General features: G+C 45.3%; 1 protein-coding gene across 8 annotated transcripts in view; it reads right to left on the bottom strand.

Annotated features, from left to right (window-relative positions):
- Positions 1-26,837, bottom strand: part of PHACTR4 (phosphatase and actin regulator 4) — a 78,467-nt gene that overhangs the window by 18,391 nt on the left and 33,239 nt on the right. For 4 of the 8 annotated variants that reach the window (XM_082329790.1, XM_082329792.1, XM_082329791.1 and 1 more), the window contains one exon: positions 26,234-26,280. The exons of 1 other annotated variant lie outside the window; for it this stretch is intronic. In XM_082329790.1, the coding sequence (XP_082185916.1) occupies positions 26,234-26,249 (16 nt within the window). In that variant the 5' untranslated portion in view covers positions 26,250-26,280. Of the gene's footprint in view, positions 1-6,494; positions 6,751-24,356; positions 24,428-26,233; positions 26,281-26,837 lie in introns of those variants that run through there. 3 more of the 8 variants (XM_082329788.1, XM_082329789.1, XM_082329794.1) reach the window with 2 other exon arrangements.

Below are 26,837 nucleotides of genomic sequence, written 5' to 3'. Positions count from 1 at the left end.
TTCCAGCTCTGTACAGGCTTCTCTCCTCTCACTCACAGGACTCCAGATTTCACATAGTGGTGGTTGAGGGGGCTTTTTCTGTTTGGTTGTTGGTTGTTTGTTCGGTTTTGGGTTTTGGTTTGGTTTGGTTTTTGGGTTTTTTTGTTTGTTTGTTTGTTTTTAAATCAGCACCCTAACAGAAAGCTCACTCAGAACCAGTGAAAAGCTGATGCCAGCCAACGTTTATTTGAAAAAGCAAGATCAATACAGCATATGAGCCACTTCTTAAAAAAAAAAAAAAATCTGGCTTCATAACAGGAGAGAAATTGAGTGGAAAGCAACATACAAGATGCCAGCACCGATCTGTGATTTGCTGTGGCTCTATTCTGTGATTTTCTGCTGGGAGGGAGGGTGGGTGGAAGTGGGGACAAAAAAATGGCACTTCAAGCTCCCAGAAACCCAAGAGGAATTGTCTGGATGTTTAGAGGCACTTTCTTCAGAAACTAAAACATTAGCCCTGGAGTTGTACATGTAATTTTAAAAAGCAGTATTCACTTTGTCCAATAGAGTGTTCCCAAAGTTTACCAGGCAGGCAAGACCGCTTGCCAGGCACAAGCTGTGGACTGAATTTGGATCCCAAGTGCCAGGCAAAGGTATTTTCCTCACCTTTCCAAAGAGCAGTAACAGTGCTGAAGGCAGTCATACCAAGTTCATTTCATACATATCCCTTCCCTGAATTGCTCTTAGGAATGTAACTTATGTGCTGTCTGCCACCCAAGGTGTCAGAGCGCTGCACTAAGCAAAATAAGTTATTAAAAGAAAACTCAACCATCAGGTCCACAGATTAATGAACGGAGACCTTAGCAAGCTGCGATGTCTCCATTTCCAATTAGAGGGAGAACGACAAGCATTCCCCTGCCACAGTTGCCTCCAAGCAGCTAGGGAGGAACAGTGGACATGGAAGGATGAGCCAAAACTGTGGGAGACACACAATGGCCCCAAAGCAGGAACAGCTAAAAGCAGGGAGAGTGGGAGAGAGCCCACATGCGAGTTTTACTCCAGGCAGAACCACCTCTTTCAGCAGCTTCTGCAGTCCAGGTCTGGCTGATTTGTAAATACCATCTCAGGGTGGAGTTTCACACCAGGTGCCTGACTGCCATTAATTGCAATCATGCAGGCTAATACAAAAGCTAGGTTTCACAATGACAATCAGCATCGATATCTAATAACTCAGTTCTTGCTTCTCTGCCATGCTAGTCCCTCAGCCATGCTATCAACTGCTTGTAGTCTTGTGCCATGCATCAAGTCTTGTCCAACATGAAAACACTCAGTTTTGCTGTTTTTATAATCAGTTCCATGTCTAAAAACAGCCACACAAGAGGGGGAGACAGGCATACCACAGAATCATAGAATAGTCTACCATGTACCCTTCATAGCATAAAACCACAGTCCAGATCATTTTCACCATCCCTTTTGCTCTGCGTAGAATAAAACTTGATACATGTTACTCGACAACATGAACATCCCAAGACCACTACAGCCCACTGGGTGACAGCGATGCCACGAAAGCAATTTCCCTCCCCGATACAAAATGGGATTCATTCTGTCCAGTTCTGCAACACAGCATGCTCACAGGAGAGCTTGTAATGCCCTCCACAGCACTCTTCCTTTTACCATCCATAATTACCACACGGACATAGACATTTAAAACAGTCTGTTGTGATGCAATTATGAATTACAGTTACTGCTAATTAGCAGGTGGATCAGCAGCTGTAGGCGTGCTTTACTGATCTGTATTTTAAATAACCTCATTGTTCAGTGATTGTTCACATTAGATAGTGCTCATACTCCCTCAGAAAAGGACCTTCCCTTCCATTCACAGCCCATTTCCAGCTCAAATTTCCATGAAATGGCGCAGAGAGGACATTTCTTGCCCAAGCTGCCTTCACTGTTAAGGGAGCCTCGGCAAGGTGGATTCTCTGTGCCTCCTCTTGCTCTGCTCTACAAGGTACAAGAGGGTCCCTAGGCCACTTTGCAATGCAAGGCAGAAACCCCTCCTTACCCGAGTCGTGCACTGGGAAACTGCTAAGGAGCCACAACGCAGTGCTCGGGGAAAGAAACAGGGCAAAAAAAGATGAACCAGACTTTAAGGGAAGCATGAAAAGCCTCAGGAAGCTGATGCCCTCACCCAGACCTTGCTCAGCACCACGACTGTTTACCTGCGTGGCAAGTCTGTGTCCGAGACACCAGCTTCACCTTCCTCACTGCAGTTCCAGGCTGGAAAACCCATTTAAAATTTATGAAAAAGGTTAAATGAAGTCACACAGGTAAACCCAGGGGAGTCCTCATTAGAGAGTCAAGAGCTTTCCAATAAGCACGTCCCTAATGCACCCCCATGCCATAGCACGACCTTGTTTAACTTTTCTGCAAGAGCTACATGAAGTACCCACTTCAGAAAAGTGACCCTGAAGTAGGGAGAGCCCCACAGAGCCCACCCTGACACCAGCATGCCATGCCTAACACACTGCCCTGCAACACAGCCCCGGTTGAGAAAAACTCCAGAATAAAACACTTACTGCAACTTCTGCACATTGTCCCAGGCAAGCGTGAGTGCTTCTCCTCGAGAAGGTGTCCTGGAGCACTCAACCTGCCATGCCTCGGACAGACCCCCAGGACCCAGCTGGTTGTGCCCTGGCTGCTATCTCCCAGCTTCCCTACCAGAGCCTGCTGCCATTTCAGATGTCTCCGAAACACTCAACATGCCCTCATCCTGTTCCATCAAAACAAGCAGGTGAATTTGAACTGTTTAAACAGCAGATTTGTGTTAACCCAAAATGTTTAGACTGAAATAGTTTAGGGAAACATCACAAAATTGGCACAGCCTGGAGACACAAGAAGGCAGAAAGCTCCAGCAGCGCCAAGCAGCTAGGGATGCAATTCTCCATCAGTATGCCTGGCCAGCTGGTCTTTCAAACCCTCCCCCTGAAGACTGCTACACACATTTACGCTCAAATCTTGCTGTTAAAATGCAGGCAGAAAAAGCTCTCGCAATGCACCTTGTGTTAGGTGCAAACTGTTGTGCAAGAACACGGGCAGTGTTGAGCTACCGCTGTAACGTTTCTTTCCAGAGAAGAGAAACCATTTCAGTGGAAGAGGCTGGAGACTCGCAGTTGGACTCCAAGCTCGTCACCCAGTCAGCAAGCGGCTGCAGTCCTGCATGTGTCATCTGCTCCCAAAGCTTTTGTCAGGCTTGGGGCAGCCATTCCTATTAAAGATGGTAAAGCTTTCACTTCTACCACTACTCTCAATGGGTCAAACCAGCAGGGCCAGGATCCGTGGGGTCCATTAAAAATACCACATGTGTTCATACCATTGCCATGCACACCAGACACTCACAACAGCAAGCAGCTCTCTAGCTGACCTTTAGGAAATACCAACATATAAATGTAATGGTTTAATGGTCACACCGTGGTCTAAGGGAGGAAAAGCCACTACGTGAGCAAATACAGTTAACCCCCATCTTCAGAGATCAAACCCCAGAATACCCTTTTCATACAGCCATGCACTACCAGCCTAGCAAAAGGCACACTAGAGACTTCAGGTACCAACATGAATAAACAAAAAGCCTTGCCTTCATTAAGGACCATCTCTCATAGGGAAGATACCTGCAATAGTACATGAGATAACGGCACCTCTGATGCACATTATTAAAAAAAATTAAACCCAAGCTGCATCTAGTGTAGGTCATTGCAGAGTTAGTCCTGGTGAATTTTTAAACCATTTTAACTCGGGCCACACACCATCAAAAGCTAGCATGGGTATAGAGAAGTTTATTTTGTTTTTTAACTGACACACCATTACATATACTAAAAATCACTTCAAGATCTAAGTTACAGACCCTGACAAAGCAAGACTGAAGGCTGTGAAGAAATCAAAGAATTGCATCTCAGATGCTGACAATTCATATTATATTGCTATATGCCTGGGAGGGAAACTACTGATTTCCAGCGTTCACAAAGAAAGTGGCACAATCCTTTAAGGACGAAGGGTAAGTGAGCCCCAGGACAGGACTGTAGACTGAACCTGTCAGGAAAAGACTTAGAACATGTTGCTTTTCTCCCTGAAATATCTCTGCAGACATCCAAGAGTTGGTGGAGCAGACTTTAGCTCCAAAAGAAAATGCATCTCGCCACTGCCTACACTACAACAGGCTCTTTACCCCATTCCTTTCCAGAGATGTTAAGATCTGTTAAATTCTATATTCATTAAGAGACATCCTTGCAAAGGAAACGAGAAAGCATCAGTATTTTGCTTTGTAATAGGGCTTTCATAGTGTGTATATCATGAGCTTGAGCCAGATTCTTTCCATCTGCAAACCACAGTTCACCCAGAACCTGATCCATCTCTGACCATAGTAGTTATCACAGGATTTCCACAGATCCCAGGAGTTTCTGTTCACAAGGAGCTCACCGGGCATTTCTGTCTCACAGTCATAGCCTCAAGGCTCAGACAGACAGAACTGCAGCAGTGAGACTACAGCAAAAGACAGTGTAAACGCTTAGCTGAGAGCTAAAAAGCACTCAAGACAAATTAGGCACTTCAGTGCTACCCAGCAACTCTGAACACGTTTGCTTAATCACCTCTATTTTTCCTAAGTTACACATGCACCTGAAATTCTGCTATCACAAATCCAGAACGTGCATCAGGAACTTTTGCTGAAAATGTGACTGCTCATTATACACCTAACATCACTGTACCTTCAGAAGCATGTTTTGCAGTACAGCCTGGACCTAAGGCTACAGCAGGACCAACTGCCTTGCAACATCGAGCCTGCGCAGGATCCTCACCGGCTAACGCCGTGGGACCGCAACAAACCCTCCCGTTGCCAAAACAGTGTTGATGCACAGGCTGGAGAATAATTCAGCTCCCTCCTCTTCAGCTTTGTTGTGCCCAGCAGAGCAGTTAAGAATCCAAAAAGCTTTCAAGCAAACAGCTACAACTCAAAAAGCAAACAAAGACTCTTTTAAGGGAAATGCTGGTAAGGTTAAAGTATCAAAAAAGCACTTTAGGTAAATGTTTCTAGCTTCCTATAACAGCTTTAAAAACTTCATGTGCATTTCCTGAATGGTCCAGGGAAGACATGAATCCTGACCTTAAAGCAATAAAAGGCTGTGGTCAAAAAACAGCCTCAAATAGTCCCAGCCCTCGGCTCCCCTGTCTTTTGTGCACTTCACAAGACTTTTCTTTTCAACAGCATCCTGCCAAAGTTAATGCAAGAACCATCTCTTCAAGTTCACAATTTATTCAGTAGGAACTACGCAAGCTGTACCACGAAAAAAAGATTTCAGATAGCAAATGACCACTTGCGGAAACACCAAGTTTGCTGGCCTCCAGTCCCTGGCAAAGGACAATGTCATTACACCAAGTAAGCCCACTCCCCTGAAAATTAACACCGTGTCCAATGCTTGATGAAAGAGCCCAAGACTGAACAGGTCGGCTTCTAACAGCGTGTAAGTCCAAGGAGAAGATGCTGTTAATCTCCATCGGCAGTATGAAGACGACTGAAGTTTTACTTCTCCCTTCCACTCTTTCAATACCACTTATTTTTAGCAGCTCTTGAACAAGACTAGCTGGATTGAAGTGAGGGTGGGGAAGAGAGAATCACTGGTTTAATCTGAGCCCTAATAATACTTGGTAGGTTCAAAGTTGTAAAAGTGAAAAAGAATGAAAAAAATAACCTGTATTTCGGGGAGCTCTCCATGTGCAAATATCAACTGTTTCTCTAAAAATCAGATAATTCCACTTTACAGATGTGAGTACGCAACTCAGCCCAGACAGCTGACAGCGAGTCGGTATGAGATAAAAGGGAACAGCATGATGCATAAAGCCTCCTCTTACTGTCAGTGCATCGCAGTCCCAGCACTGGGAACAGCACATAAGACAGAGACCTGGAAATAACACTGACCAACACACAGTGCTACTTCCAGGACTTAAAGCAAGGTTGTGTTTGCTACAGCCTGCCAGTTATTCAGACACCTTGCAGAGTAGAGAGAGAAACCAAGTGGGAAGACGACTGCCAAGCTGCTTCTCCCCCCCAAACTACTATAGCTGCCCCAAAAAGCTGGGTGTCATCGCACACAAGGAGGCAATTCTGGGCAGCTTTGATCCAGGCAGACTATCAAGGCTGGCTCCTACCCCACTCAGGTGAATTTTACTGCTGTCCAAGTGCTTTGCAAAGCTGGTGTCCCTGAACCTGGCCACGCAAGACATAGGCTATCCCTAAAAACTGCGGCTTGGAGCCTGCCCGAAGATCAGCAGAACATGTTGCATGTGACATGAGTAAGAGAAAGGAAGGAAATGGAGTTATTTCTCTGGTTTCTCTTCCCAGCTCCCGAGCCGGGTGCAGGTTACACAAGCCCCGCATTCCACTCCTCCTGACTCCTCCGTTTCACCTGCAATCCTGCCCTGCCGCAGCCCCAAAGTTCCCTCCATCTCCCTTGCCCTCCATTACTCACCAAAAGCAGCTGGATTTACCGGTCTCGAGAAGTGCGGCTGCCCCATTAGATTCTTTCCTAAGCAGCTCTCCGGGAGGAGGCGGGAGGGGGAGAGAGAAAAAAGTCTACCCTGAGAGAGCACTTTAGTCCTTTAATATGATAAATCCACGCTTTGGACTGGGAAAGAGCCTGGCAAGCAAGGCGGCTGCCAACTCTCAGGCAACAGCACAAGTGTCCGATGGTCCAGCGCAGGTCCTGTTCTCCCCGTACCCCATGGCCGGGCACTTGATTCTCATAAATAGGCGTCCCTGCCAGCTCCCTTCACGCAGGAATGCCTGTCATTCCAGAGCCGAGCTGGCTAGGGCCGAAGCTCAGGAAGGGGAGGAGACAGCCAGCCACGCTCCAGCCACTTAGCTGCATAATCCAAGTCATCAACACCCCTTGCTCCTTCCTCGCATCAAGTTTAGAGAGAAGAGAGAAAAGCTGGGAGCGAGGAGGGAAGGAGACCAGGGTGTTTTGCTCAAGGAAGGGCTTCGAGAAACCACACACACCAATACAAAGAGGGGTTTCACCTCCCAAACGGGATCAAAGAGGTAATAGTGTACCTGAGCCAGCAAAATACAAACCAAGGCAGTGATAAATGAGAAAGCATAGTACTCTAACTGTTGTAGGAGCCGCGCTATCCTGAGTATAAAGGGAATTTCAAAAAGAGTGCCTGAGCCGATATGCACCTAGCCAGACATATAATAAAAATACAATTTCATAGCAATTCCTCTCTCCACTAAAGTTACCAGGAAGAAGGTAGAGGCAGGGAGCAGGTCTTCTTGTTTAATTTAAATTTAACAAAGGAAAATTTAAATTTAACAAGGAAAGTAAGAGTTTATTTTTTATTTGGGTGTCACATCTTGATGGTTAAGGTAACAAATACCCCCCTCAACATTTGCACTGCAGTAAGAAAGATCTCCAGAGTTTAAATATGTCTGCTTGGATTCTTTAATTTTTCATCAAAATTTGTGTTAGGTCTTCAGTGAACCTACAGATCATTTCCAACCCCTGTACACCACACCACAGAGGAGTGGGAAAATCTTTAAACATCCAGAAGCTTAATCTTAACTCAGGGGAAAAGGAAAAACAATTTTCAAAAACATACAGGAATTTGCTGCAGCATCACACCAGTGACTAATCAGGAACTTGAACCCATCTGACACATCCAGGTTTGTTCTCTCCACTGTAGGAAGGACTGTAGGAAAAAGCAGTTTTAAACACACCAAGATTTGCTACAGCCCTCAAGGTCCCTGTTCTTGTCAGGCCAGCAGCCGCAGTACTTCAATATTGCTGAATATTACTCAAGCAGCCAGGAAGGGTTCAGGACAAGCTCACTACTGCAGCAGTCCCACTAGTAAAAATCTTCCATTCTGGGAAACAACAAAATCCAAGATTGTCAATTTGGGCTGCTGCAGCTGGGAACAATCAATGCTGCACATAGTCAGAACAGACGCTCAAAGCAAATGCCCACTTCACAGTGGCAGAGATCACCATTCACAACTGCGTGTCACAGCGGAAGGCAGTTTTGCAGCCAACACACCCCAGAAAAGGGAAGGGGGTAGTTTTGAAATCTAATAAAACTCCACCTAAGCCACAAACACACCTGGAAGACCTTGATGCTCTTGGTTCCTCCACTAACGTACTAGACATGACATAGGACAACTTGCAAATCCATTCCTCTCTTGCAAAGCACAGCCGTAAAAACATGGGAGGAAGCAGGACACCTCTGCATCTTCTCCACCTGCACCAGCACCTGGCTCGTCCTTAACCCCTGCCTGCTGAGCAGATGACCACCATCCCCATGGACAGCAAGAGCACGGTGGCAGGAGCAGGTGGAGGAGCAAGGGATCAGCAGACACGTGGAGGCGGAGGAGCAAATAGCACTCTCCTCCCTCGCACAGAACATATGGACGTTCCTGAAAGCGTTGCTCTTCTCAGCCTCCCACCACCAGACATCCCTGTGCTCAGAAGAGGAGCCTGCATTTCTGTCTGGTCAGCCACAGCAGTCGGTCTTCCAAGTACTTTTGATTTTCATTGTGGGCAATTAACACACTGATTCACAGGCATGCTCCACCTCATTTAAGACTCTCTGCTTTGAAACAAAGAAAAAGCCATTTTAAAGCCATTTAAATACGCTGCCATCTGGCAGGGACCTACAAAGTTCAGAGATAAAGGCTGGAAGACTTCTCCAAGTCTGTTAATCAGCTGTCCAGCTTGGAAGGAGGTCTGGAAAAAAATCTCCCTGCATCTGGGAACGCTACAGAATGCTAAACACTGCATCTAGACTTGCCTAACTTCCAAGGAGATTAAAGCTATTGCATTTTATATTGCATTTGCTGTGAATTAAGAGTGCACAAAGCTCTGCTGCAGAACACATGACACGTGGTAGGTTGTTAAAGCACAGCAGCACAATCATATGCCTGACCCCTTATTTCTACGTTAGCAAAACATGAAACATTAGCTTAAATTTCAATGAAAGAGATTTAAACTAATGTATTTAAATTCACAGCGGCTGCAGTCCAAGAGCATGCACGACAGTTACGCAGGCTCTGGTGCCGCACGGTAACTCTCTAGGCTATGAAAAGACAATCATGCAATAAAGCCCTTTCACATTTCTTTATCATTGATGAGGCCTTATGAACCATAACAAACAGAATAACAATACTATTTGGCAAAAGCACTTGTAATAAAGTTTGTACCAGAAGCATTAATATTTGCCTCCAAAACATGGGGCTATGGTGCACAAGGAGCAAAGAGAGACAAATCTGCATTTCAAAGTGCAACTGGGTTTGGACTTCGAACATCCTTTAGAAGTATCAGCTGCAACTCTCCCCTCTTTGGGGTAGAAAGAACAAAAACCCCACCAGAAGAGCGATGACAAAATGCAGACAACAGCAGAAATCCAAACCAGAAGTAACACCAACGTCATTATTTTCAAGGTGGACTCCTGGCCAGAAAAACCTGCCAGTCCATCCTTCACTTCCAGCTCTGGAAAGAAAGGTGCAAATGCTGCACCAGCAGACGATGCAAAAAAATGTTCCTGTTTCAACTCTAGCCCAAGGACAGAGCATAAGAGCAGCCATACTTACCGTGCTCTTAAGCAACCCTTTGCATCCATGGTGCTTTGTTTCACAGCTGGGGAAAAATATGGGACAAAGCAACCTGTCCAAGTTCCCTGCCAGCAGCACATGAAGAGCACAGAGCACCTGGGGTTTAGCATCCCATCTAGTAAGGTTGCTTCAGGTCTACCAACAGCAGTAAGGAGACAAAACCTCAGCCTGCATCCAACTGCACATCTAGGATAAAGGAAAATCCACATTTCAAGCAAGGACAAGTAACAAATGTCCAAAATTCCCATAGTAATGCAGAAGGGCCATCTAACATAGCAGCAACCAGAAGAAACCAGAGTAAAGTCTTTACTCCTCAGGGACAGGTAACCTTTATGAGAAGAAAGAGCTCGGAATAGCAGAGAGCTTTCTACAGGAAAGCAAAAAGGGATATGGCTGACAGTCCCCTTCAATATTTTCTTCTAAAAATGTAGTAACCAGGAAATCCCAGTTACATGAAAATTTTACAGGATTTCAGGAGAGTCAGATGGCTAAAACAAAACAACAGGATGACTGGTTCTGGGCAGTAAGCGCCCAAGAAATGGGGTACATCGCTTTCCTCTGAAGTTTCTTTTCCACTCCATCCAGACCAGCATCCCATTAAAAACCTGTCATTCAAATGTTAATAGTCTGTTTATATACATTGTAAAAGGAACTCTTCTGGATTGTTTCACTTTAAAATCTAATGAAACCCATAATGAGCACAAATATTAGCTCCTCTAATAAAGACACTGTTGTTCACATTTCATTTCACACCAACGTGAAACACTGCATTCATCTGCAGTGACTCAGACATTTGTGTTCCATGATTCAGCCACAGGAACATTAAAAAGGACTCTTGCATGATCCCATCCATGCAGACGGAGCTGTCTGTTTAAAACCAGTGATACTGGGCGTTTTCCTTTAGAGCCCATCAGCAAAAGAGTCAACAGTAGCTACAGGACATTTAAGGCTCTTTCCTTGCTGGAGATGCACCCACCTGAAATACTAACACAGGCCCATGGTACCATCTTACCAGGAGGGTTAGCAGGGAGAAGAAAAAGTGGCAGCACCACAACTCTGGATGCATTTCACCACAATCTGTTCGCTGGCAATCCTCAGCAGCTTTGCCAGAACAAGGAGAATATGAAAAAATATATTATATATACGTAACAGCTCCAGGTACCTACAAAGATGACCATTTCTGGGCTGTGCTCCGAAACAGAGCACGCAGAAGAGTTATTAACTATGACAGCAGACCAAGGGGGAGCAAGTGGGTAGGAAGCCAGGTAGTCAATCTGAAAGGTCACAAGCCAACACAATGTGACGCTCTTCCTTTCTCCTCACGTGGTATTAAAAGTCAGCCCAATACCCGGTGTGGAAATGGAAAATGGTTTATTTATAAGCCAGCTGGCATTGCATTGTTTAGGTTCTGTATATTTTGATGAAAGGGCGCTGGTTCGGATGAGACAGAAAAGTGAGGTAACCACTCCTAAACCACATGATTTCCTCCATGCTTCCTGCGACATTTCCGAGAGGGAAACTCCTATTTCCCAGAGCATTCCAGTCCCCTTGTCCCCACCAATTAGTCAGCATGGCGATAACAGCTGCTCGATCTCAGAAAGCAAGGGGCAGTGGATCTAGCACACCAGGGACTGTCTTGGTGCCACCACGTATGTGCTGGCTGGTGGGGAAGGTGAGCAACCCAAGTCCTACAGCAGCCCAGGTGTTGACCAGGATGGAGCACAGCTGGAAGAAGAACACTGCTCTGGGCTCAGCAGCAGCCTCTGCCAACGAACTGACTGACAGCACGTTCAGCCTCACGTTTAGGAAGGGAAAATAAAGCTGAGGACATGCTGCTGGAAAGCCTCGTGATGGCAGCAGGTGGCTGGAACACAAGGAATCGCTTAATTGTCACAAGGACCAGGCTAAAGAAAATTGCATAGTAGGTCTTGGGGCCAAGAGGAGCTTAAGGCCAAAATATCCCCCAGCCTTGTCTTCCAGTGGAGGAAGTGCAACTTTCAATGAGAGCACATTTTAGCCAGCACTGAAAACGTATCATCTTCAATGCCTCCTCACCATTCACTAGAATTACAACATATGCTAAATATTTTCTTGTTTACTAGTGAGGGAATGCTAAGGAATGTAATCCTGACAAAATTAAAGATTCAGTCACATCTTGGCTAACTCAATCACCGTGGTGATTCATGCCTATGCCAGCTTGAGGCAAGGGAACCTCCAAAGCTGACAAACTACTTTTTGGAGCACCTTGAAGCAGCGTTAAAAGAAACACTGGTCAGAAGCCAAAGGAAGTACAGATATAGGACACATTCCAGCAAAGCATCAGGCATCAGCAAAGCATCAGCATATTCCCAACAGTGAAGCACTCGGAGGCAGGATACCCACCTGCTACTTCCAGCTATATTATTAGGAACACAAGCAAAAACATGGAGAAGAAAATTGCATTAATTATTCCATTGTTTAGGGAAGAAACAGGCATGGTGTTTAGCATAACTCTTATTTAACCATCTCCCTCAGCAAAAACTAAGATACTGGGAGAAGAACCTATAAACTAACATCACCTAAGACTTCCCATTGCAAAACACTGGAGATAAAGAATGACAATACTAACAGAGCTTCAGCACAAATCAAAAATCTATCCCCCTGCTTTCAAACCACTAGCCAGCATGTGCTTTTAGGACTGGCACAGCACAAGCATTCAGTGCTCTTCCTAAGCAAATGGCTGCAGTACAGACATACTAGACAGTCACATCCTCTGTGTTAACCACCTTACTGGACAAACCTAAGATTTCACAGCTTTATACAGGTATTATTCAAAATAACTGAGTCCTTTGGCAAAGAGAGAAGTCCATCTGTGCCACCTATAAAACTGATGGGACAAGCTCTGTTAAGCACTACACTGGAGACTGCAAATTAACAGCAAGAATAGCAGTAAATGTTAAATCTCTAAAATAAGATTAAATTGGAATTAACCCTCTGAGGTAGCACTATATTTAACTCTAGAAGCTAGTCGGCAACGTATAGGTCAAGGTCCACAGGCTAGTATCCCTGCTCTGATTCATTAAAATACTCATGATCTCAAATTTCTCTTCATACCTCTAATCCTTCAAGATGACAAACTATGTCTTGAGCTGAAAGCCTCTCTGCCCACATGCTAGCTGAAAAGAAAGGCAGCAAGATGCTCTGTAAAAGTCTTGTTTCCTCTTTTCAACATTTCACAAAAATCTCAGCAAGTGCTCTCGTTCTTCATATCCAAAGATGAAACTGCAGCAAAACATTTTAGTATTTCCTCTGCCACCCCAAAGGGCTCATTGCAGGCACGCCACACCAATAAGCCAAATTATCTTCCCACACCTAGAGCTCTTCAGTCTGAAGTTACATTTTTTTTCCAAATTACTGCACAAAGCCAGCCAGTGCCAGGGCATCCTACCATCCTTCGCTCACTTGGCTCTGCCCAGGAAGACTTACAAAAGCGCCTTGGTTTAGCTTCTGGGGAACACCCAACTTCCCCACCGCACCTGCTCTGCTTTAATTATTGACTAGGCTAGAAGCTCCTTATTAAAATGCAAGGCAAGTTTGGCACACAATCTCAGCTTCTGATCATCTCAAGCAGATACATTTGGAAGAGAAACCCGAATTCTCTGCCACAGAGAAATTAAAAGGAACGGCAGATAGATTTGGCCTAGGGCACTTAAATTTGGCAAGAAAAATACTTTTGCACCCATGCAACTGAAAACTCAAAATCTGAAATTTTTAACCATGACTTTAGATTCACACACGAACATCAGGTTTAAAAGCTTCCTTTCAAGCATACTATGTTTTTACAAGCCATTTCTACCAGAGTGAATCTAACAGGTAATTACAGGTTTGACCTCCATCTATTGCACAAATATGCCTTTTGAAACAATGTGGATAAATATTTGCCCAATATGAGAAGACAGCTCCAAGAGGAACCATTCCAGTTTATCAACTTTGTGATTCATGTTGATACAAGCTTCATTCTCTATTTAAGGAATAAGATAACACTTAGGAAGTTCATCTAGCCAAATATGTTTCGTAGATCTACCGTGGACCACCCTAAACAGTGGCACATCCAGACCACGGGTCACACCCAGACAAGAGCCATCAGCAAGACAGTGAGTGAACCTCAACTCTCCAAATATTTACTATTGCTCAACCACCAAGGTGTCTCCAAGCAGGAGCGAGGCTTAAGATTGAAACATGCCAAGTGAAAGATTGCTGCTAGCGTGATTAAAGCAATGCTTGGTTTTGTATTGTGAATCATCCCTTTCCTTACCCCTTTTGAACTGGCTCACTGGGGAGAGAATTACGGGGGCCCAAAGGAGCTGAAAGCAAAGCATAAGCTTCCTATCTAACCCCCTTAGGCTCCTCTTGAAATCTCAGTCCCTGCCCCAATGCTCCTGTGTTTTCTGCCAGCACCAAGAGCTCTTGTGAAAACAAGACAGTGACAGACACCAGCACTAAGTGCTATCCCAGAATATGGCACAAAAAGCAGATGTGACAATTGCAAACAGGTAGCTTATATCCCAAGACATATACAGATCGGGTCCCCAAAACCAAACACTGTTTATGCATCACATTGACTCACACAAGCTGCAGGGACAATGCCATGGCAATTGTTTACAGTGTCAAGGCCATTTCAAATAATTAAAGGAAATGTCAAGAGATGAGATAACACCAACAGTTCAGGAGGTACAGCTAATCTTAACCTTGTAAGAAGCTTTTTCTCCCACAGTTGTTCCCCCTCTTGTAGATGAGGCCCTTCACACATTCCCAGAATCCTCATTTCACATAATTTCACCTAATTCTCTTGCTCCTGCATTTGTAGAGCACCAGCAGTGACCTTGTTTAGGAGCAAGGAGCATCATACTAGATAGAATTCTATTCTATTCTATACTAAAACAGAGGCTGAAAACCCTTTCTGAGACTATCAAATAATGCTCCTGTCTACTTGCACTTGGCACAGTTGAAGGTGGAGCTGCAGACAGCCTCTGACCATTGTTGCAGGCACTGTTGCTGATCGGAAATACGGTTAAATTGAAACAGGACCGTTTCTGCCAGTAAGAGGTTTGACTCTAGCCCAGCATGACCACTGCAGTCCATCAGGACTGGCTTTGAAGCAGCCAGCTGAAATGCCAACAGTTGCCTGCTTGTAACAGCCGTGAGCTCTGCAAGGGTGAGCTACTCAAATATTTACTTATCTTCTCAGACAAATTTTGCAGCACAAGAGTTATAGCACGCTACTATTTCAAGTATGTAAGCTAACAAGCTTACAGCCAACCCAGGAAGACTTATGTGAGCTGTAGTCCTACCTTCACTTGCAATGCAGATAACCCCCAAGTCAGTGGGCTAGACAGTGTGATTTACCTTGCTCCTGCCCACGGCAGCCTTTGTAAGCCTCACACCTATGTTAAACACCTTGAGATAGGGGCTCAGATCAAAGAATCCTGTGGCAGAGATTAGGCAGCCACGGAGCTCCATGCTACATCCCATGGCTCCATGAGGTTACAACGCACACTTCCCAACGCTCAAAGAGGTCAAAGCTGCTGATTAGGGAGAAAGATCTTACAGGCAGGTATCAGTACAAACTCCCCACCATGGCATCCACCAAAGAGTTCCTGCCTCAAGATCCATAGCATGCAAGACCGAGCAGCACCAAACCTCAAGTTCAGGGGTTTTCAGCTTGCAGGAAGAATGAGCAAGAACTATCTTTAAGGGGTCCAAAGAGTAGCCACTGGGAAAAGCAGGCACATTTGGATTAACTTCACAGAGGTGCCTCCTACCAGACGCTGTTCAAAGGCACACAAATGAAAAGGCGAAAAACATGGCTCCAGTAAGCATATGCTTCAAGCAGTAGTTATAGCAAGGATACATTAGAGCAAGCATTTGAATTGGTGCACAAAATTTAGGGTGTGTAAACATAAACATTAAACCATTTTTCCATGCACTTTAGGTTTGAAATAGGGAGTTTGTTCTTCTGGATTCCCATCTAAACAAGCTTGCAGAAGGCACTAGCTCCCTTGCTGTAAGAATGCCATCCCAGGGCATTACAGGCTACAACAATACCATCTAAATCCATTAGCTTATCAACAGCAGGGCTAGCTGGCCCCTGGGCACTTAAACTGAAACCCCAGCTGGTCTGAAATCCTAGGTGGCCCCTTGGCTACACCAGCCCACGTCCTCTCCCTGCTGCCTTTGAGGAGGCCTGGACACATGAGTCATTAGCAACGCTGAAGCCCATTTCTGCTGTAAGTGAGCTCCTCGGAGCTTCGAAAGCAATTCTCACCTTTGTCAAGGGAGTAGGAAAGAATAAAACTTCACCAAAAAATCTGCAGTTCTTACCAAGATTCAGATCAGCCTTTAAAAAAAAAAAAATTAAAGCTTGGAAACTAAAAGCTGACTGACCCTTTAATGGAACTTTCCCATATTTATGGAAATTTCTGGTTTGGAACAAAAACATCTGCTCATTTAGTGGATGTTGTAGAAATCACTTCTTTACTGTAGTGATGCCGAAAGAGCGAGCCCTGTTTCATTGTTAACGGAGCCTCTGGCTACAGAGTAGAGAGAAAAAAGTTTTCCCTGACTTTGAAACTTTGAATTCTAATTCTCACCAGGGTGTAGGTCTGTACCTCTCACACGATACACAGTAATCTGATTTCTGTCCATAACTGAAGGCAGAACCATAAGCCGCTACGTTTTGCCCCACTGCAACCAAGGACGTAACTTGACCTGGCAATGACAATGCTGTTGTGCCAGCTCATGACAAACCCTGCATAAAAGTCAGGCCACTAAAACTTGGAGGTCTGCAGGTCCAAGAGGAAAGCAATCACATCTATAATGAACATCGGCAAGTGACTGAATACGCATTAGGGCTTCTCTCTCTCCTCCCTACATGATCATGTTGGTTCTTGTGTTTTCCTGACATTGGTTACTTTGCAATTTATCAGACTGCTTAAAAATAAACTCAAGATAATCCTTTCAAAAACCCCACCAGTTACTTTTGTTTAGAACAATTGCTACAGGCTATCACTGATGCAAAATTATGCTTTCAAACCAGAACTGATTATACTCTGCAAATATGATAGCCAGGGAACGGTCTCCGGCACAGGAACTCGCTCAACTGCAGATTCTTGATGCCAGGAAGGCATGACGAAGGGAAGTCTCCTTTTATACTTGTCCTTGTTCTTCAGTTCTTTTCCTAAACATTTATTTAGGGATGGGCTCAAGGGATCTTTGCTGTGGAGGAGTGAATGGCTTCATAAGGCAACAGGGTGCTCATTATCAAACTCATTTTTCAAAAAAATCCAGCACCACTGGAAAACAGTGCCCCAGACACCACCTCCCAAAATTAACTCTAGGAAGACTGATCAATACTTCATCCTGTACAGGAAAATAAGAAAAAGCCCTGAGATAGGGAGTGTCGAGGGTGCCAGACTGACTAGTATAATCCCATTATAGAGTTATCCAGAGCAAGCAGTTTGCTCAATATTTGTGAGATAACAGGATTAGCTTCATGTTCAACATCATTTCAGCCTAATAATTGAGGAATCACTCCTAAGGCCCTAATGTCACTGATTCAACAAAGGATTCCCATCAACCCCCCCACCAGTCCCAGCTTTGAACGCCCATTCATTAGCATCAGCATCTTAAGTTAATTACTTTGGGAGATTTTGCTTTCCTCCCCAAAGCAAAATGTAACTTAACCCCTGCAATGCACAATGCTCAGCAGAACAAACTTCTGCCTTCCCTCCAGGAAAGAACAATGTTTACTTTCCTAATCACCACTAATCTCCAAGATTTAACGTTAAGATCAAAGGGCTGGGGGGGGGGGGGCAGCTTTTTCAACATTTTGGTTGAATTTCAACAAAAATCACCACAGAGGCTGGTTGTAGTCCTCTCAATGATCAAGGGTCAGCCTCAGACATCTGCCTCACACTGCCTTCCTGAGATGGGGAGAGGATGTTGATCTACCCTTTGAGAACAGAGCTACCAGCAGATCCGTCCAGCAAGGATCACCACCGAGTCTTCAGGACTTATTCTCCTTGCCAAGCAATGACTCACTGTTCGCCTAGCCTTGGAAATGAGTCCCTTACTGCAGCCGTGCTGAGGAAGTAAAGGGAAAATATGCAAAGCAAACAGTACACAGAACCATTTCCTAGCCCGCAGGAGAGAGCTGGGGAGAACCACAGGAACTGGGCCATGTTTTTCTATGGGATTCTTATATGGAGCACGGAAAGTTATTAAATTCCACCTTTTCAAGCGCGGAAGGCCGGCTTTTGTTTGGACGCGCTATACCAGTTAGGCCACCCTTATTATTTTGCCCCTAACCTGATGCAATTGCAGCATGCCGCCGAGTCACACCCCCCACTTCACAGCGTCCTGCTGGCTCACCGCCTGTGAAAGTCGACATCCACGGCCCTGCCTGGCTGCACCTTCACGGTTTGTTTCTCTGACCCTCCCCAAAAGGGGGACCCCCAGGCCCTGCTCGAGCAGCGGGGTGCCCTGCAGAAACGCAGCGCCCTGGCAGGGGCCGCGTGCACGCGCTTCCCCGCCTCGCAGGCAGCGCTCCGCGCGGGAGGGGCGCCCCGCCGAGCCCGCGCGCCCCCGCCGCTCCGCGCTCCCGCCCGCCCCCTGGCGGCCGCCGCAGCTCAGGGCCGCGGCCGGTGCCCGCCCGCCCGCCCCCCCCCCCCCCCGCCCCGCCCCGGGGGCTTGGTGGGCTCAGGGCCGGTGTCGGGGACACACGGCCCGGGACAAAACCCAGCACCGGGCCGCCGCAGGAGGAAAGCGATGAGAGGTGCAAGGGCCTGCCGGGTCCCTCCCGAGGGATTAAACTCAGTCCCATCCATGGCCACAAGAGGCAGGGAGAGGAATTGCCTGCCTTGCAGCAAGCATCCGTCTTCATCCCAGGAGAGAAGTCTTGCAGGCGACGTGCTGTCTCAGATCTCGGCACCGATTCTGGCCTCTTTACATGACTTTAGCACAATTTGCTTCTATTTCCATCTCTAGATTTCTCCAGCGACCACTCTGCAACCTACCAGGTTAGCAGCAGTGATGCCCCACACACCCAAGATGAAAGCAGGTTTCCAGGCTGACATGGAAGACACTGACAAAAGAACTGACACACTGCAAGGAAATCGTAGAGCTGAGTTACACCAATGTACAAAGCTTTATCTTACACAGCCTTAAGACAAGCTCTAATAGGCACCAGGATGCATTGCAGATCCTGAATCTGCAAAGCTCAGCTCAGAACAGCCTGAGTACTAACAAGCTAGAGAGATCTTTAAGTGGAGTTTAGTAACTAACTCCTATAAATATTATTTTTAATGTACAAGGGAATACAAATTTATCACAAGCCAGCTGCTAAGTCCTTCAGAAATCTTAAAATCTATGCTTCACAAAGCAAGACAAAGCCAGGCTGGGTTGAAGAGCAATATCCTTCCTAACCAAGTCATAGTTATCACTTGTCCCATCACAGCTGGATTGGTCTAACCTGCAAAAAAGCCACGCCAGATCTCTGGCTTCTTGTTGCACTCAAGTATTTTAGGAGACAAAAGACACCTTCAGAAATCAGAGCCAGGGTCCTTTTCAAGACAAATGAGAAAGAAACAGTGGTGACAGCATGCAACTGTTAGCAACCGAACTGTAGATCAGCACCAGCCCCGCAGCTCAGCATGCCCGAGAGGCAGCTTTCTTCAGCCAATTGCTCAGCTAACACTATTTACAACTCACAAGGGCAGCAACATTAATGAGAACATTCAGTGTTTTGTTTTTAAAAAGCTAGGTTTGCCATTCAGGCTGGACGCATTGCTGTGTGAACTAAGAAAAACAACAATAACAAAAAAATCACTTCATTTATACTAAACCCACATACCTCTGGTTCCAGGCAGGCTCCTCTTCTACCCCCAATCCCAATAAAATCAGCTACTAAAATCCTTTGACAGAATTTACCGGCAGCAATGTTGCAGAGAGCAAGGTGAATTTAAGGTCCAACAAGTTGAAAATGAAAAGTAGAAACTCTCGAAATCTGACCCTTCTGCTCCATGCCCTACTTACTGAACCACAATAACTCCACACTCACTATTTTACAGTGAGTTGGCCTGAATTATCCAGAGGATTGATTACATGTCCTACAAGGTCTTATCTCTTAATACAAGGAATAAGATCGTTCAATTCAATCACGAAGCACTGCAGCAGATACAACATTTCTCACTCAACATCAGCCTTTGCTACTATCTTGCTCCAGCCAGCCTGGAGGCCAAAGCATCTCATTCCCAGCACATCCACAGCTTAGCCACTAAACCACAAAACCAGCAAAATTAACCTCCACTTTCCTCCAGGCAGAGCTATCTGTAGAAACTGCACGGCCATTTACTACAACAGCTTTAAAAGTCACTTGAAATGGGGTGCCACAGAATTACAAGGTCTCTGGCAGGTGAGCAAATAATCTCTGTACAACACTTGGCCTGTAGATCAGGAGGGAAAGGCAGCAAGAGTTCAGACACCTACTCAAATCATAAGGGGGGCTTGTTCATGGGGGATTTATTGGGTATTTTTTTTTTAAATGCCACACCAACTAGCAGATGGATAGCTGATCTGAATCACTGGCAAATACAGCAGGCAGAACGGCAGCACTGGCATCCCATTAACTGCCCCAAGCACCCTGAGAGCACTCAGCACATTAATTACACTAAAAACTAGAATATCCATCACAAATTTAAGAACAAAAGGCTGTCAGGATAATGTCCCAAAGTATTTTGCTAACTTGTCAAGTGCACTCGACTTATTTACGATAATGCTTTCGCATAGGTAAGAAAGAGTTCTGTACTGCACCTTGTTTAAAAGTCAAACGGTCTCCACTGAGATCAGTTCAACCCTCTGGTAAATCCAACTAAGGAACAGTAGGATTTTGCCTTTCTGCGTGCTTGCAAATTAGCATACATCAACTGTAATTAAATGTTTAATCTCAGGCACTTCGACCACTTTGGCTCTCTTCTATTGTATGGCACAAAAGAGTTATATTGCTGTATACATTATACACAGGATCTCATAAGGGAATCGCAGCTTGTGTGTCTTCCTGGAAGAAAAACCTGTTCTTTTGTTCTGGAACAGACATTATAAAGAGATTTCCACTGGCTAGTTAGCATGAACTGTTCTTCTCCAGCAAACTTCAGAGCTGTGTGATGGTAAAGCACTCTTAACACTGCAATGCTCTATACGTTTGACTCTGCAGATCAAAACCAGAAAACAACGAATGCCATCTCCAGCAGCCTAGTTTAAACTAAAAACCACATCATCAAAACACTTTAGTTCAACATAAAAGCGCACATTTGACAAGTTTTCCCTAAATGATGCTGAATGGTGAGTTAAATGCCTGTCCTGGCAGCAGCCTCAAAGCAGCTGATTCCCAGTTGAAACTTAGTCATCAAAAGGGGATTCCCACCCAGCCAGTCCCAAGCACCGGCAGCAAGTTGAAGAACCCCTGAATTAGAGGCTGGCCTTTCATCCAAGTTCTTCAGCAAATGCAAAGAACAAAAAGTGTCCTCCACCTCACCCTCTCCCTTCCTTCCCCTGCTTGGACCCCTCCCTTTTTGAAGTGCATTACTGAAAGTACCAGAATGACTATCCTATAGATCTAAAGCCTTGTTAGGTTTCTGAGGAACAGAAGACATTGAGAGCGCCATGTATTTCCTCCTCAACCCTGACACCCTGTGGCAGTCACCATCAGATCAGAGGGAGGTGCAGGTAGAGACCTTCTTTCCACACAGGCAGCTCCATCTGCAGCTGTGGTCCTTGCAAAGTCCTCATCTCTGCCACCAGTCTCCAATCCACTCCAGAGGCACAAGATGGGAACTCATACTCATGATCTCCCTCCTTTGGTTCACACCAACAACCTACAAGCAAAACATTGTACATCCTAGCAGCCACTCCCTCAGCTTTCACTGCTGCTAAACACAAAAGGCTTCCTTCATAAACAAAGGAATAGCGAGAAGAAAGTCACTTGGCAGACACCTTTGAAGCAGAAAGCTTTTTCCTGAGCAGGTTTTGTTTCCTCATAACAGACTCTGCACATCGGTAGTCTTCTGTTCTCTTCTACTTGCACAGGGTCCCTACCCAGAGCAGGTGCCGAGCTTGGTGGGCTTTGGTAAAGAGCAGGAGCGAGGGGTCCAGGCAGAGTACAAGAGGGATCCCAGCCAGCAGCCATATGAAAACAAAGTGTTCTTTTCAGATCCCAAGGCAGCAGGCTGATGGAAGCCAGTGATTAAAGCATCTTTGGGAGAGGTCACAGTCACTGCACCTTTACCATTGCTCCCTTCGGAGCATTAGTCTTTTAAAAGGCAGCAATGCCAGAACCTGATCAGACAATCTAGCCCTGGAACATGCTTGATATGTCTTTTTGATCTCAAACTTCCTTTCAGACAGCAGGGCTGGAAGTTGAGAGCAACGGATGTATACTAAAAGGTATTGCTTCTACAGACATGCTTTGAACCAGAAGTGATCTAAAAATCCTGTTACCTATGCACATGCAATGATCACGCACTCATTTCCATAATGGTTTTGAACTTCTGTGCATCTGAAGGTATTGCTCTCATTTTTAGGGATAAAAATGGGAATTGGGTAGCCAGCCATACATCCTGCCAGGAACAAGTAGCAGAGCTGGTGGCATAAGAAGCAAGTACTCACATTCCTAGCCATTTCCTCTACTCAGACTATATTTGCAGTCTAAGTCTCCAAAAGCAGCAGATTCATATCACACTGGTTTCCTTATGAGGCACGTAGCCCAGAAGTCAGCATAGATGCTAAAGCAAATTACTTCTTTGTTTGCACAAAGGTTAAGGACTCAAAGAGTATTTCCTATTTTTAGTAGGAAAAGAATTGGAAAAAAGTAGCACAGCAGGAGATAAAGGGGATGAAAGTTAAAGGGGATGAAAGTCATCCTTGAATAAAGAAATAACCGCAGAAGATTCTTAAAGCATCCATAAACTTAGTATTTCAAGTGCTATTCCAAAAAAGCAACTTTGGGTAAGAGCCTGTGTGTGCAAAGGCTACTTCACTAATTTCCCCAGATGCTCCACAGTTGTCCCACAGAGATTTAGACCTTTTAGGGAAGCTACTAAAAGGTTCATATCCCAACACCTGCAGAGGAAGCCTGTAGCCACAAGCAGAAACTGTAAACAGAGCACCAAAGTACAGGAGGTCAAAGGACCCAAGAGCAAACACTTCCCATGAAGAAAGGCATGGCTGTGCTCCCTCCACAGCTATTCATGAATAGCTCAAACATTACTGGGCAAGTGAACTGCAGGCCTGCTTCCATGTTAGGTCAATCCAACACCACAGCAGAGCTTTCAAGGAACCACACGCACAAGGTGAGACTTGCCCTGCCAAGCACAAAGCTCCCACTTCTTCAATATTTCGCTTTTTAAGACCTCACAGACTTACAGGCAGATGAAATGCTAGGTAAGACGACTATCCCTTGACTAAAAAAAGCCCAAACTTGGCTCATATCATGCTAAGGTAAGTGAGTGGTCTTTGGGAGGGGGTCTGGGCAGCAACAGCGTGGGTAGTAGGTGGAACAGCGGAAATAGGCTCCGAAAATAGTGTGTGATCCTTCACCCGCACCACAGGAAGGATCTGAAGAGGGGAAAGGTATTCCAGTGACATTTCCCTTCAACAGATCACTTGTGTAGGTGGGACCTTGGAAAGTGGGAAAACTCGGCCTGGCAACGTGTGTATATTTAGATTTCATTTATTTCTCTCACTAACCTCCATCCTCCCACCTGCCTCACAACTCTGCTGACGACTCAGGGGCAGCACCCTCCCTCCGGCACAGAATACGTGGGGCTGTGCCCCAGCCTCACACCGAGGCACAATCCATCGCCACCACCTCTCAGCTCCCACGTAGAACCTTGCAGGTTCCCATCACTTCAAGACTTCTTCCATCTCCTACTGGTTTCACAGCATGAGTCGGTAGCTGAGGGCTCAGGCTGACAAGCTACACAAGTTACTGCAACTTGAGCAGTTCATGCATTTGTTAAGCCAATGCCAGTCACAGGCACAGCCTACAGCAAAGTAATCTGCTTTTGCTTAAGTCCAGCATTAGAGTGAAAAACTAAGCCATCTGATACTGCCCTACCTACAACACATGCACCTCCAAATTAGTGCAGATAGCTGACATGTGGTTACTTAAACTATAGTCACTTGCTCAGGGCCACATCCCAAGGCTTGCATGAAGTTTCTGTATATTCTTCTCTATACTTGAAAAACAACCCAGGGTAGGGTTGAGAGCAAATTTTAAGCTGCATACCTGTTCTAAAATAACTGTGGATAGACAAGCTCTGAAACTTCACTGCAGCTGCCTGGAGATCATGCTTCCGCTAGTCTTCAAGGATGAACATGAATTAAAATCTGAAGACAACAGCAAATTTCATTTTTAATTAGCCAGGGCAGCCAGCCAAGGAGGGCTCCCCCACCCATCCATGGCTAGTGAAGCCTGACAGCTGAAAAGGATTTATGCTTCACTGTGCAGTCCCAGTGGCCATTCAAAGCACACCAACTCTGAACATGTGCCAATGCAGTTAAAACAAAAGCCAGCCATGCAGCATTGTGAATGCAGTTAATATACAACCAGCTAAGGACAGCAATACACCAAAAAGCTTTGGGGGAACAAAGGGCATTGACTTCAGCTCAGCTCCTGCACACAGCTCCGCCTTACCTCATCTCCAGTCTCAGTGCCGGGAACAACCCAGGAGTCCTGAGCTTAGCAGCACTTGGAGAATGAGCGTCCTTAAAAGCAAAGTAATTTTAAGGAAATAACAATAAAAGACCCATCTGCTTATACTGCCTTTAACATGGGGCTCTTAGCTCGCAGCACTAAGGTGGCAACATGTAAAGCTTTACAACCAGCTGTGTGGGGTGTCTGTGCATGCAAAGATCGGGTACAGATACTCCATCCTAAACTTGCACAGCTGAATTTGTTCAGAGGCAAAAGGGAGGTAATTTTACTTAAGTTGGCAAAATGCAAACAGAACATAAGGCCTTTCACATCCCAGGCCACCAGCGCTGCTCAAATCAGGAATCAAAGCTCTTGGTAACCTCAACAGGCTCCAACCCCATGGCTCACTGACCTACTCAAAAAATGGAGTTCAACTGCAGGTAAAAAGGGACAAGAAGCTTTGTGATACGAACACGGCTGGCTGCTGCCAGTCCCAGCAGAGGCCGAGTCCTGGTAAATAAGCAGAGCTTACAGTGTTGCTCAAAGCCATCCCATTAATGCAGGCTGGAGAGATGGAAAAACTCGCCCTACTGCTGTCTGTGCTTTGTCCTGGGGTTGAGCAGGGAGCTGTCATCTCCACAGCCATTGCTTCAACATCAGCTGCCAGCGCCACACTCACCCATCCTCCCCCTTCGAAAGTCATCATTCAGTATTAGTTTGCCACGAGCAAATCATAAGGGAAAGCAATCACCACAAATTAAATGTGCACCTTACAGGCTAGCAATTAGAGGGCACAGCAGCAGTTCTTGCCACCAGGATTATAAGCATGACATGTTTTTATGCATGTACACTGGGCTCGTAGCTGTTGCAAATGGGCCACTGGCTCCAAAGCTGGCCACAGACCAGCTTTGCATGAAGTCAAAAACTGGCCTTCAGCAGACAGGCCTGGTACGTCTGCCATGCCAAGCACACCACACCACTGACAAGTACATCGATTCTCAAGTTTTAAGGATGGCATCACCTGGCTGCATAGGAATAATCTAGAAATAATAATTATGGTCACAGAGTTGCACTTCACTATGAGTTAGAAGTCACCAACTGCAACATCATGGTCCACAAGATGTGAGGTCAATATGTTTCATGGATACTGGCTTCCCACGGTGCAGGCAAGAGCTTTCAACGCAAATCTCATTTCAATGGGAGGGGAAAAAATGGCCATTTAGCTAGTGTCTTCCATAGCCATTTTAGGCAAACAGATGGAAAAAACATTCAAGGTAATCTCTAAGTCAAAAATCTACCAGTTTGATTTGCAACCCTATCCTTGCATCAGTTAAACCCAACAGCAATGAGTCTGCTTGCCTCAGGGCAAGCAGTACACAGTGCCTAAAGCAAGAGCTTTAAAGACAAATTTTGTTTAATAAAAAATCCTACATCTTCTGCAAGGCAGAGCAGCCTAGAGAAATAAATACAGAAAGAGAAGTCAGGAGCTACCATGAGCTCATCCTTCTTTATGGCTTGCCACATGCCTTGTTCAAATTGCATACCAGCTCAATGCTTCTAGCCTCCTACCTATTAAGGGGATGTTAAAATGTTTTGAAGAGCTTGGGATATCCAACAGACTTGTATTCCAGGTTTCACAGATAGGAGATTTCAAAAAAAGATCTTCCAGAGGATCAACACAGCTTTAATCAGATCTGGTCCACATCATTAGTGCAGTCCAGTTGCAACTAATGCATCTGCCAAACTAGCTTATTTTCTAATCACCTTCTACATTTGAACTGAAGACACTAATTTTAAATAAGGTTCTTTATGATGCTTAACCAAGGAGGAAAGAACAGGTCCACAACCCGCAGTAAGATATCCAAGAGTGTACTCACCAGTGTTCTCTTCCATTCCTCTTGCACACTAGCTTTCTGAGCAATTCCTACAAAAACAGGAAACAAAATTGACACACAAATTAAAATTCCAAGTGTGACCAAAACCCAGGCTTATTTTCACTTCTCTATCAGCTCTGCTCAGTCTACACATAAGCAGCGTGGAGGGAACCTAGAGCAGAAATCCTGCCCCAGCAAACTAGGAATGAGAGCGTGTGGCATCTTCACCCCTCTTTGAGGATATCACTAGCCTCTAATCACACACATGCTGTGTTGGAAAGAAAAGGGAAACGAAATTAAGGTGTAATAATTACAAAGCATCAAATGTTTGCTCCCAGGGAAAACATTCCATGTCTGTGTCTTCAAGAATGCATGTGTCTGCTGTAAAAGGGAACAGCTAACGCTTATCCAGCAAAGGCAGAATAGCATGTGCACAGGAAGTATTTTAGATATCACACAACATCAAGACAGCTCTGAATGTACTGGGGAAAAGAGACAAAAATGAGGAACTAGGATTTTAGTAGCAAACCCAGCTTTTCTCTGGAGAAAGTCCTGAAATGATGTGCAAGAGGAACTAAGTTTGGGGAAATCAGAAGACAGCTTGATT

Source organism: Platalea leucorodia (genome assembly GCF_965183815.1).
Source record: "Platalea leucorodia genome assembly, chromosome: 18".
Taxonomy (NCBI): Eukaryota; Metazoa; Chordata; class Aves; order Pelecaniformes; family Threskiornithidae; genus Platalea; species Platalea leucorodia.
The sequence above is the reverse complement of the archived record's forward strand: the minus strand, read 5'-3'. Positions and strand labels throughout refer to the sequence as shown.